At 42.7% G+C, this 13,357-nt stretch overlaps 1 protein-coding gene and 1 long non-coding RNA gene across 2 annotated transcripts; one reads left to right on the forward strand and one right to left on the reverse strand.

Annotated features, from left to right (window-relative positions):
* Positions 1 to 7,293: 7,293 nt before the first annotated feature.
* On the reverse strand, positions 7,294 to 8,192 carry LOC147127489 (uncharacterized). Its single transcript, XR_015084528.1, has 3 exons — positions 8,051 to 8,192; positions 7,551 to 7,614; positions 7,294 to 7,425 (listed from the first exon to the last, which is right to left on the reverse strand). It is a non-coding gene; the product is annotated as an uncharacterized LOC147127489 (long non-coding RNA).
* A 260-nt stretch (positions 8,193 to 8,452) lies between these two features.
* On the forward strand, positions 8,453 to 12,686 carry klf6a (Kruppel like factor 6a). Its single transcript, XM_086021531.1, has 4 exons — positions 8,453 to 8,807; positions 10,411 to 10,996; positions 11,739 to 11,862; positions 12,591 to 12,686. Exons 1-4 carry the CDS (start codon positions 8,706 to 8,708, stop codon positions 12,640 to 12,642), a joined length of 864 nt encoding a protein of 287 aa, XP_085877657.1. The 5' UTR covers positions 8,453 to 8,705; the 3' UTR covers positions 12,643 to 12,686.
* Positions 12,687 to 13,357: the final 671 nt, after the last annotated feature.

The raw sequence follows: 13,357 nt of genomic DNA on the forward strand, positions 1-13,357 counted from the left end.
AAATTGGATTCCTAATGTGAGGACCAAAGACTTACTCATAGTGCTTTTGCTGCTTAAAGATTCACTTTAAAACAGATGGTCATTTATTACAAACTTAACCAAGTGGAAAAAGTCCCACTCTGTCTGCCTTGAAGACAATAAATGCACTCGTCCTCTCTTAAATTGCCATTGTAATTCTCATCAATCCTATCATCAGTACAGCAAAGGAGTTGGCTAGCTGATCCGTGACACAGATTTGTGGCAATAAATGATAGATCTGAGTTTGGACAAGCATGATAAGCAAGTGGTGGAGTCACATTGTTCACTGTTGTGTGAAGACAAACCCACTGTGGGCAAATGCTCTAAATGCACAGCATGAGACATCAACGGATGAAAGGGACATACGGTTAAAATATCAGTGTCAAACATGGGGTTGGGTTTAATGGGGGTTTATTTTTTATTTTTTTCAACTTTTATTCTATAGTATTTGTTAAAACTGTCAATGTAGACCTGACAGTAGTACATTATTAAAATAACCTGTGGGGGTTATCACTCTCTGGCCTTTCATCTTGTACCTCTAGTCAAGAAAACCACTGCACTGACAAAAAACAACCAATCAAAGACAGAAGTGCGGAAACAAAAAAACAATAAAAGGCTTAATTTCTCCCATTTGAATTTCTAGCCACTGTTGAATAATGCGAAACTAGTTCCTTATTGACTCAAGTCTGTATTTAGTAACAGTAAAATTCCAGACACAATCCAGGCCAGGTGAGACAACAATCACCTGGCTGTGGCATGAGTGATAAACTATGACGACAGTATGTACAATATGTTTCCTGCAACACAGCATTCAAACTATGAGCCAACGCTATGTGCTTGTACTCACGTACAAGGAATGCATGAGTGGGCCGTCTTCAACCGGGTGATAGGTGACGTTTTATCTGACCAAAGTACGTTACACTTATAGTCATGGTAACCTGAGCGTAACCCCCACCCAGACCTACCCACTCACATTTCTCCCACAGAATGTGTACATTGACTATATCCCAGTCTGCTAATCAGCGGCTCGGGTCTCTGTTTATACCGTGGCCTCAATAAATACCACCCCCGAGAGTACTGGTTCCCACAGAGGTTGGCAGAAAATAATAAAATACCCAGCATTCCTTCACTAAGTATAATATAGTAGTCCTGAGTTGCTGGCATTAATGGAAGGGAAAAAGCAACATGTACCCTCTGAATGCACCACTCTGTGTGAAACAATAACTATTGAACTGTCCCACTGATTTTCCAGCACCTTTAAGATCTGCCGCTGAAATATCTTTGTACGTGACTGCAATGCTCAAACAAACTTCAAATCCTCAAGGTGCATGTGACGCTTTTGTGTTTGCCAAGTGCAATTTTGAGGGAGAGCGCGTGTGTTTAGTGTAGCAAGGGAGTATTTGTTCATCAGTTTCATTTTAACAAAGAAAGCGCTCAAGGCAAACAATGATAGGAGGCGGACACTGTTTCTATTCACTTGCTTGAAAACCTCAAGGCTATATGACAAAGCCTGCATGGTTAGCTGTGATTTCCTGTTGTCAATGCACACATAATTGGACATTTTGACTGCATTTTGCTTTCCAGTATGCTGTAGATGTTTATTTCAACTAAAACTCTCCACTGTGTGTGTGTTGAAATGATTTGAATCTTAATAATTTGAGCAAATTTCTTACTTCAGGAGTGCGTATCAAACTGGTATCCCTTCACATTTATAAGTACCCAAGAAGTAGCGTTGGTGACCCCTGGTTTTGGTTAATCAGTAACCGCACAATTGTGGTTCAATATCATAATTAAAGAATGAAACCTATTCTTGGATCTAAATCGGTGTTGTTTTTGCTGACAAGTCAGGCCGAATAATTATGCACCCCAACTGGTGGCTACCAGCCATTTCGGCATCCGGAAAATTTAATGGATGAGTCGTTACCCTATTTGGCACCAGTACTAATGACTAATGAGGTTTACATTTTTAAAACATTCTGAAAAGCTTTAACCACATAATCACTCTGAAAGTTACGCTAATTCAAATTTTATTAACATTTCTATTCACAACTATGAATAATAAATCCAAAAACTACTCGGGGACAAGTGTAAAAATGTAAATGTAGTATCTTTTCCATAAGGGCAATGTTTTTGATGTGCGTACAAAAGTCATGCTCGGGGTTAATGAGTACATGCTATGCGGTACTTAGATTTATGGCTAAATACCTGCATGAATGTTCACATTCCATTGCACTAACAAGGTGATGTTTGTGTACTAACATGCTGCAGTTGGATGAACATGCATGCATAACAACATCACTATGCCAAGCATGTTAGAAATCGACTCAAACCACCATGGTTCAACATCACATACAAACTACAGTATGAAATAAAAGGGAAGTGTTTTGTTAGTGGAAGAAGAAAAAAATGGACCCCGCATACATCGCTATGAGATAGTAGAACCATGTGCTTCTATGTTGGCTATTTTTAAAATTAGTCAATATAATGAAGCAAAGTATCATTCTAAAAAATGTCATAAAAATGATAATTGATTCAAATAGGGAACAAAATGTGTAAATGGTCATTACGTATTTCAATAATTTTCTGGACTTAAAATGTAGAAGGATTTTTAGTGAACTATAAGTTGTGAAATCCTATATTCCAATTATGTTTATACATGTACTTTACATATCAGGTTTTCCGCAAGTAAATTCCAAAGTTATTTGATAATAGATGAGTTCCTTACTTCATAAGATTTTGTAATTGATGAGTCATGCACCCAAATCAAAGACTGCTGCTTTTGAGTGCAGCAAGAATCCGAAATCCTTTATCACATTGGAGGTGGACAATATTGATTCCCCACCTCAATGTATCAGCAAACTGATGTATCGCTGTACTCTGAATGCAAGCACACAGACCAATTCATGAAGCACCATCACCAAACATCACAAGAGCCCCCGTGACTGATTGCTATGTCTGATGCATGTCTGTTTAGCAGCAAAGACACACACACACTTACGGGAAGGGGACCACTCTTCATCTTCAAGGTCAAGAGCCAGGTCGTTGACTGATGGAAGTGACACCATGCGGCCCAAAGTATACACATGTTGATCTGTCCCCAGACGTGGTCTGACAGCGAGACGTGAGTCTAACATGGCATAAAACCATCATTGCATTCCAACGAGAGGATCTTATTTGTGTTTCTGTGTTACGTGTGTGCATATGATGTGCGGGGACATATTTGCAGGCTGGTCAAGCCTCAGCCTTGCCAAAGTATGTAATCCAAAACCAGGCCAATGATTATCTCCCCTCCCTGCAAGCGCTGACTCAATTCTGATTTATGATTTGAATGAATATTGATTTTCCAGGAGCTCTTTTTTCTCCCCACCCCCCCCACCTCGCACCGCCACCACAACCCCCTCCTCTCTCGCTCTCCTTCCATTTCTCCTTTTAACAAAAGAGTGAATGATATATGTACATTGATTTCCAATCAATTATTTTTATTTTCATTTTATTTAAGCCTGGACAAATTTCAGTGGCCCCCACAGAGGGCAATGCATCTCTATCAATAGTGATGTACCTCATTACTAACTGGCCTTCTGATAGTTGGCGGGGAAATAATGAGCAAAGGTTTATTTCGGAATCTGTCATGCCGGCATAAACATTGTCTGGCAATGAATTTGTCGCGGGAGCCTTTACGTGACACTCATAAACAAATATGCTAAATGAACGTGTCAGCTCATTTTAGACCAAATCTTACTCTTTAACCCTTTTTCAGTGAGGGCACTCACTGAAATGCTTGATCATTACTGAACTACATTACAAGACTCTTTGACTTTTGTGTCATTATGACTTGACATACGGCATGTATCCAATGATATATTGTTGTAGAATTAATTATATTCCCTATTGTTTTATTTTTTTGTATCTCTTTCACCTAATGTTTTCTGAAATCTTCATTTGAAGGCCTTGCCACGGTTGTTTTGGTGATTTTAATGCCTATTTCAGTGTTCTGGTATTCAATCATATATACACTATATTTATACACAGTACGAGTATAATCACATTTGCTTTGAGTCTTGATGAGATTTAGTTTCATACAAAAAAATACTGCCTTTTATTAACTTATCTTCCATCATGTGAACTTACAAGGATGTCGGCTTTGAAATCATAATTACAACAATTTCATTTAAGTCACTTATTTTCCATGGTTGTCTTACAGTAAGGTTTGTGGCGTCTGTTAAAATCCAAACGAACAGCCACTGGGATTTTTTTTTCTTTATATCCAAAATGAAGTCATTTTATTTCTTTATTGGGTAAAAACAAATTTTAAAAATGATACATGCTTTTCATTGAGCAGCAATTCTATGTGAATTCATCAGTGCTTTTCCATGGAAGCAGTTGATAATTGGTGACTAATCCTACATACAGTAGTAACTTCTGCACATTAACTTTTATGGGTACAGTAGATGAATGGCAGTGACCCGATTATTTAAACTCAGAGTAGCACGTCATTAAATGGCACACATGGACACTCAGAAGCATTTTATTCTGAAGTCAAATGTTCCATATTATTACATTCTTTCCATCATCTGCTTCACTCCAATTAATTTTGATTCCAGCAGTACTGACAATTCAACAAGATAAATGTTAGAAATAAGCTTGTGTGGCCAAAAACCTAGCATAACATTGGGCCATTGACTTCTCACGTTGGTCCTTCATGGTGACCATTAAAAGAGTTAAAGCGGTCTCAGGTCGCTGAATTGTACCCCCAAAAAACCCCTCCATGGAACAACTCACTGATTGGGTTGACAGTGATGCATTAAATGGGTCACCCCGTAATTGCTCTTTCCTTGCGGCTACTTGCGGGCCTGGAATTACATAACGATGATAAAGCTGCAGACCTGGCCTTCCAAGATAAAACTGCCATGCAAGGACCCCGCGCATTCTCTAAATGCTTCATCTAAGACGCCTTCTGAAGGAAGTGATTACCGTAGAGCAGCCCACTAATGCTCCGGCGGGACCTGAACGTGTACTATGTTATTCATCAAATACATACAGTGGAAGCCTTGGCAACTTGGAAAATACATGAGTAATGACGGGCCATTATTGTGCAATGAGGAGCCTCGCATTCTTCTACATTTCATGTGCTTGTGACAAAAGGAGTTTTAGCAGCTCTACTAAATGGACACTTTTCAAATTAGACTTTCCATTGAGTTCTACAAGGACACAATGAACAGCCTCTTTTGAAACATAAAAGCAAAGTGGAATTCCTTCACGGGGCTGCTCAGCCCAGCTCCAGGCTGAACAAGACATCCCGCCACCATATGACTAAATCAGATGCCGTGGGTGACAAATACGGCCTCACAGCTGAGAGTAGCACAAAGGATGCTCAGTTGTCTACTTAGCCAATGACAGAAAATACTGCCACTTGGAAGACAATGTGGTTCTTGTGTTCGAAATGTTGTTTATCTCATCTGGAGATGGCGTGCCAGGTCGTCGTCTAACTTCACACTCTGGATTTATGCAATATGTGCAGGAAGTGCGGACTGGCACAGCGGCAGAGCACATGATAAAAGGGCGTTCGGGGTGACGTAGAGTCACTATGTCATGGAATGTTACAAGCGGATGCATCATTCACAACAAGTGTCACCATTGAGCATAACGATGTTTGAGAGCTCACAGGAGCAAAAATGTACCGTGTCACACAGTACGTGAAGAGGAAAAATACTTTTGGGTTACTTCCAGTCACAGAAGGAGGAAGCAAGACTTCTCACCTAAATTGCAAGGTTAGGAGATTTTCTAGGCTCATCCTCATCCAAAACTAATCTCAGGCAGGTTTATAAGAGATGGATTTTTAAAAGAACGCTGACACGCTGGCTTTACGCTCGGTTATCAGTAAGTGTCCTCAACTTCATACCCAACACTTTCCCCTCATGCAACTTTATACAGTAGCATAATTATTACACTTGTCATGTCTGCCTGAATATTCATTTATGCTCTTTTCTGGTGTCCTTAACCAACAACAATTTGCTTTACTAGGTCTGAATCAATTGATGCATTTGTAAACTTAGTCTGCTTCCCACACACTGGGAAGCTCTATTGGCTGAGGTTACGTTCTGTATAGACAAACAGGTTAGTATGGCCAAGTGTGTGAAACAGCTAATAAACACACGTTTGACATAAAACAGTGGACACTCTGCCAGGCCACTGCACACGTTTTTAACACTAAATGAGAATAATGATGTTCCTTCGCACGGGGAAAAAGAAGACATTGCTTCAGAATGTGCAGTATGAAGACACGCTAACAAAATGCCTATTAAAGCGAAGATACATTTGTTAAATCAACTGTACCATAAGGTTGAGCACAGCTTGTTTTCTCACAGTTACTTGTTGGCTCGGTCGGCACCAGAGGGAGAAATGACCTAGAGTGAGAAAGTACGAAAGCACATGAGAGCCTTGAGTATAGAGCTCAAACATTTTCAATGGCAAAATCATGCCACAAACAAAGTAACAACACACAACGATAGAGCTCCCTACGAGGACGCATGGGAAGATACGAGACGTTTTGGTGAGGGCGACGATTTGATTGACTGAGGAACCTAAATACTGAAAAACACCAAGCCATGCCCAATGCCGTGACAAAATAAAGGATCAAAGCAAGTGACAAAATAAAGGCCCAAAGTACGGTTTTAATAGTACCTTCATTTATGAGTGTGCGCCTTTAAAGGGCAGAAAGTTGGCACAACTTGGCTGGTTTGTCTGCAAGTGAGCTTCAGGGTGTGAGTCTTGGCCTACTTTTGTATTTTGGTTCTTGGCAATTTGTCCTGTGCAACAAACGGCAAAATATGGCAAAACATTGTCTATTGTAACACCTTCATATGGAGTTAAATGACACAGTTAACCCAGGCCCACTCACTCCACATACTGACTCCTCACTTAAGATAGCGTTCAAGTTTATCAAGTTTGTCTATCCTGTGCTTTTATCTGAGATGTTCCTTTGTACCTTTGCCTGTCTGTCATCACAGGCCCACTCACAACAAAGCAATCAAAGCGCAACAACTATTTACAAATATTTACAAGGAGTGCTGCAAAGCATGCTGGGAAGTGCGTGGCATCACCATCTCTACACTACTGTACGCTCTCTGAGATTGTAATATTGTGTACTTAGGGAATAAATATACTATTCCAAAAGTAGTGTCAAATATGTTTGGAAATGATATACTGTGAGGGTTCGTGGGTGGGACTAGGGGACCCAAATGTAGAAACGGGAAAGGCAGGTTAGCGGTCAAAAATGTTTATTTGAATGTCCGATGTGACCAGAGTGAAGCGGAGTTCCATTGGGGTGGCAAGCGGGTCACAGGTGTGGGGCTCAAGCAGGTAAGCAGACAGGCAGGGTTTACAAGAACAATGATGGCAATGAGTAATCTGTTGTCAGACAAAAGACAACTAAATACACACTTGCAAGGTAGAGCTCAGTACTAGGCAACAGATAGCTACAAACGTCGTGTAGAGCATAGACATTCTGCCGATGTGTTGGCGGCCCAGAGCACCTTAAGTAGTGGCGGTGATTAGGGGGATTGGACTCAGCTGCCGACTCACTCCAACACATCAAACCTGCAAAGCATCCAAAACACACGCACATAGCTGAGGCAGCACACCTGACATATACAGTATCTTCAAATCTTCAACAGACATGCCAATGAGAACCAAACCAATTGCATCACAAGCATGTCTGAATTCTATTGTTTCATGCTCATGCATCATTATTATAAAAACAATTAATAATGAAAGCAATCAAAAGCACTATAAAATATTCCTGGATCTTCAAGATACTAATAAACTTCACGATGAAATGACTATGTTTGGGAGCATGCCAAGTTGAATTCTAAAGTGTGTTATATGCAAAACTACTCAGACTAAAGGTTATTTTCATTTTAAACTCATAAAACTAATGTGCTTATGTAATGACTGGACAGTTCCAGCAACCACTGTTCCAAGGATATGCTGAAACTTCTTTTTTCCGTGACCGATGTCAACACACAGTCCTCACCATACTTTTGGTGAGCTCATAGCGTTTAAACGTTGCTGTCACAGTGCTACTTGAGAGCACAGAAAGAGCGAGAGGATATGTTTTCAAAGGCTCGAGCGGTTTCGGCTCACATGCGCTGTCTGTGGTCAAACATGAAGTAAGCAACGCAGAGACTGGAGCGGGTGGCCGTCCGCGTTGCGCGCTTATATACATGCTAAAAATAACTAGCCAATCAGCGACGAGACGCTGGGAGTCAAACGCGCCAATCAGAGCGCAGAGTTAGCCTCATGAATGTGGCGCTTCATCGCCATTGGTCGGTTGTGATATCATTTGGCATGCAGGAGGCTGCCCGCCAGTGATTGGCTGAACCGTCGTGCGCGTCATACAGCCGTGAGGAAGGGGGGGCGGGCTTGGAGGTTTGAATAGGGAACTTTGCAGAGCCAGTTGCTCTCCATCCAGTCCGGTGCAGTGTTTGCAAATACCTTAAACGCCAAGCGAGAGAAGAAGGAGGGGGACGGAAGGAGGCTGCTTGAAAGCAAGCGCTGCTTGGTTTGCGTCGCATGCGAGTTACAGCAGGGGACACTCTTCGCTCCTTTTCCTCTTGGCTTGTTTTTCTTCCTCACAACACATTTCACGCGCAGATCAAATAGGCTTACTTTGACAGAAGCTCGGGAAAATGGATGTTCTACCCATGTGCAGTATCTTTCAAGAACTTCAAATAGTTCACGACACGGGCTATTTCTCCGCCTTACCGTCACTGGAGGAGTACTGGCAGCAGGTGAATATATCATCCACTCTATATTCAGCTACGTCAAGAAATAACATAGGTGCACTCACATGTGCATGCTTAAGGTTTAGACCGGCCAATTGCTTGTGATTAGATGGCTTGAACGTGGAGCTCTAGGCGAAGTGGATCACTGTGTCACGTCTGACAGCTGGAAGTCCAAAACACCCGCGTGCATGTGTGGCTTGCGCTGCGATCCTGCGTGCGTGGGCACGACTCCGCCGTACTCCATTCAGCATTTCATGCTGGTTCTGTCGAAAAACTCTGCGGATCATTCTAGGCACACATTTAGAGGTGCTTTGCCCGACTTTCTTTCGTAAGAATATCAAACAAATCGCACACTTGAATAGATACACTTGTGTACAATTTCTGCCTGTAAGGCAGCGAGTTGTGGTTGACGCTGTCAGGTTCAAATGTTTATCATCGTGGTTGAAGTTACATTGGTGTGCGCTCTATTATACTGAGCGTATTTTCCAATATCTTGCGCCTCACTTTTATCTGAATAAGGCAACAAAATGATTATCATTGTGATGCATCTGTGCAGTTCCACATCACTACAAACTACAACCATACTATTACATACATTGAAAGCGAATACATTTCTGAGAAACTGTGCACTGGATGTGTACAAGTGTACCTGATGTCATGGTTAGTGTGTGTTTTTTATCTTTAAACTGGAATCAGCAGCACAAGATGAGAGCATATCAAATTTCAATTCCCTACTGGCATGCATGGAAGCAAGCGCAGCTGGGAAACATTGTTAAGGCTGCACAAGAGCGAGGCATACATGTATTCCTGGAGGAAATATTTATTCTACATGAACGTAGTCAGCGTGGCTGTCTCTGAGCAGCATCTAATGAATGGCCCTGCCTTTCAACTTTAATGGCCGCTGGAGTAAATTGGAGAGCTGTGTAGTGTAGCTGACACTGTGAGGAAGGATGTGATTGCATGTCAGAGGTACGCATGAGGAAAAGCAGCTGAATAGCTCATGTTGGGGGGGGGGGGGGATCGAGTAGCTTCCTTAAAAGGTATCTAAATTTGTTCAGTGAGTCATTGGGCTACTAAAATGACAATGTTGAGAGCTGCAGTATATGTTACTCAATGAGGAAGGTGGTGGTTTGAATGTATTATCCAAGCCAGTCGCAGGTTAAGATAATGCTGTATGTTGTCATATAATTATAAATGCATGTGAAATACACTCATGGCAACAACATACCACATACCTGCACAATCTAATGGGATTCAGGACACAACCTGCATACATTGTGACCATATTTTGTGCCTTTTTAATATGATCAGGCTGATTGACACTTTGCTTCAACAATAGTTTGTAGAATGCATGACATCATACACGAAGGTATTTGTAATATTTTGGTTTTAATCCACACGCATATTGGTTGGTGATCACTTGCTGCTGCAGGCAAGTATTCCACCACATGCAGTGTTTGGGCTTGTGAACACATACAGTACATCATTTAAAAGGACCCCCCAACCTCCCTTCTGTAGAATCCAGCGTGAAGGAGCCTACACTCTGCAGGGGTTGTATTAAAACTCATGTTTTCTCACTGTACTTTCTGGTTTGTTGTCATTGCTTCAGACATGCTTGGAGCTGGAGCGCTATCTGCAGAGCGAGCCTTACGTCTCCACTCCTGATCTGAAGTTTGATGGCCAGGAGGACCTCTGGAGCAAGTTGATCTTGGCCTGCGGGGATAAGGCCAAAGCCGAGTCCGACCCCAAGCTGCCCCTGGCCCCCCAAGAGGAGGACAATCATGACAGCCAAATTTTTGACACCAACAGCGTGAATTCGGATGCCAGCAGTGAAGCGTCAGACAGTTCCGAGGAGCTCTCGCCCACGCACAGCTTTACCTCCAACCCTCTCGGCTCTGCCTTGGTAGGCTCTGGACCTTTTAGCCCGTCCGTGATCAGCACTCCGCCGTCCTCGCCGGAGGCCATCTCCGAACCCGGCGGCGTCGTGAGCGGCTGGGTCGGCACACACGGCGACTTGCACTTGCCGGCCAAAATCAGGAGCAGCGGCGTGGCAAAGGGTTCGGAAAAGACGGGACTCACCTGCGGGGATGTTTCTCCGGACGGCAGGAGGAGAATACACAGGTGTCAGTTCAACGGGTGTCGCAAGGTTTACACAAAGAGCTCCCACCTAAAAGCACACCAGCGCACTCATACAGGTGAGTTGTACGCTTTACTTGCTAATAAATAAATGACTTTTCAGACCTAAAAAGTCTTAATTGATTGAAGAGGCTCCTAATTCAGACATCCACCTCAAATGGCATCTTACATCCGACATGTAACGTAATTAAAGGCCCACATTGCATGATGTCCTCAGCTGGTGCACAGCAACATTAGCCTTGCATGGCTGGATACCTAAACTGTGACCTAATCTATGTGGAATGTAACTGACTGGCCCAGTGAGAGAGCCAAGCAAGCAGGCGTAAGGGGGAGGGGTCGCACATGAGAGATAAAAGGACTTCAAAACAGATTGAGTTTCGCCCTGGGAAAGGCAGAATGGGCTCGGGTGGGGTGGCGGTGTGTTATGGGGGGGGGGGGGGGGGGTTCGCCGCGTTTGAGTGGTCACTTTTTGATTAGAGGTGTGAAATTGTATGAGTGGGTTTGCTGGTTTCGCATATCCCGCTTTCACATTCTGTCCTACATCAGCGGCAGCATTCCCAGCATGCTTCCCGTTGCATTCAAAAGTGTCAAACAAAACATGCTAGTCATCCGACGGGTTCAGTGGAATCTGTTTTGGGTGACTCCGCATGACTCATCAGACCTGTTTCACCCTTAGGGATGATTGATTTTGAATATTATGCAAATAAGACCTGAGTTAAAAGCACAGCACAAGCCTTGGCCGAAAAACAAAATATCCCGATTTGGTCTTGCTTCAAATGGTTTTATGTTTGCTTGTTGCAGGTGAGAAGCCGTACAGGTGTTCATGGGAGGGCTGCGAGTGGCGTTTTGCACGGAGCGACGAGTTGACCAGACACTTCAGGAAGCACACCGGGGCAAAGCCATTCAAATGCAGTCACTGTGACAGGTAAGTTTGGCTTATTTTATTGCCAATAGTATAAGCAGAGTTTCACACTGGCAGGCCAAAAATGTGTTCACAAGCTGGGCATCTTGCTTGGAACTTTATATGGAAACTTTTAAAGCTCTGAGTCAGATCTGCAAAGCGAATCAAGGGGAGAGTGTTTAACACTATGAAAGGCTCAATCTTTGTGTTTTCAAGTGTCTTTTTGTTTGCTTCTTTCAACAACAATGCTTTAAAAAAGAACATTATACCGAATTGCCAAAACAGATGGCGAACTCAAAAATAGCTTTATTGGCTAAGTAAGTTAAAAACATGGCATGTGACCATTTTTAACCAATCTGAAGAATGTAACTAGCAGAAAAGTCAGAACAACAATGGCAAATCAAGGGAAGATTGGGAATCATATGTCATGACTGGTGTAGAGGTAGACATTGTCTTTAATGCAGCCAGTGCAGGTTACACATATGCATTTACTGAGTCTTCACCCTAACCGTTTTTCAGTCATTGAAATGCAATTTGATCATGGATTTATTTATATATATTTTTTTAAATAGTCTTGGACATGGCCCGATTATTGCATTGCCAAGCAGGGGACTTTTCTAATAAAGAATCAAAATGAACGTAACGGCTGCAAAAATCCCCATTCCGTTGTCCTTGAAAACACATGTCTCAGCCTCCAGCCTCTGCTCCACTAATGTTTGCCTTTTTATCCTCCTCCTCCTTCCCGTCCCCAGATGTTTCTCCAGGTCTGACCATCTGGCCCTTCACATGAAGAGGCACATCTGAAACCGGGGTGAGCACCAAACCAAGCAACACAGCGGAGGGCAAACTTTTTTTTTTTTTTTTTTTTTTTTTTTTTTTTTTTTTTTAAATGGGGAAAAAAAAAAAAAAAAAATCAGTCTCCCTACCAGTCTCTTGGTTGAACTTATCCCAGAGAGCCGAGTGGTGGGAGTGTGTTCCAGCCAAAGCATGCTGTTTTGCACCATACTGAAACCCAGTGCCTCCGGGACCTCTCTTCAGAGGAGGGGCGCCCTGAAGGTTGCAACAAGCGGACAAAATCATCAATGTTAGGGAGAAAGATGCTGAGAGCAATTTTTGATTAAAACGGTCAGGAAAAATACGAAAAAAAAAAAAAGAAAAAAAAAGACAAGAAAAGAATGAATGATTTTGTTTGTATGGTGCATGATGTTTTGGGGACATCTCCCCGTCGGACAGCTGATACACTGGTACTTTGCAAAAACTGTCTGAGGTGAGCACGAATGTACTGTGAATGACTGGCATCGGCTGCCTGCCCCCTTCCGGGAAGAAAGGAGGCTTCTGGGAGGGAAGAAGAGAGGATGGATGGCTAGTTGGATGCTCCGAGGGGGCTGGCACCAACGTTGCTGTGGACTGAGTGGGGTTTCTGGGGGAAACATTCCACTTATGTTCCCCCAGTGGCAGTCTGTCTGGCACCTAGACTTGGGGGTGAGTACGTTTTTCTACCCGAGAAAAACATGTCACC

Source organism: Filicampus tigris, chromosome 21 (genome assembly GCF_054856515.1).
Source record: "Filicampus tigris isolate MCC_2025a chromosome 21, RoL_Ftig_1.0, whole genome shotgun sequence".
In the NCBI taxonomy this organism is placed as follows: domain Eukaryota; kingdom Metazoa; phylum Chordata; class Actinopteri; order Syngnathiformes; family Syngnathidae; genus Filicampus; species Filicampus tigris.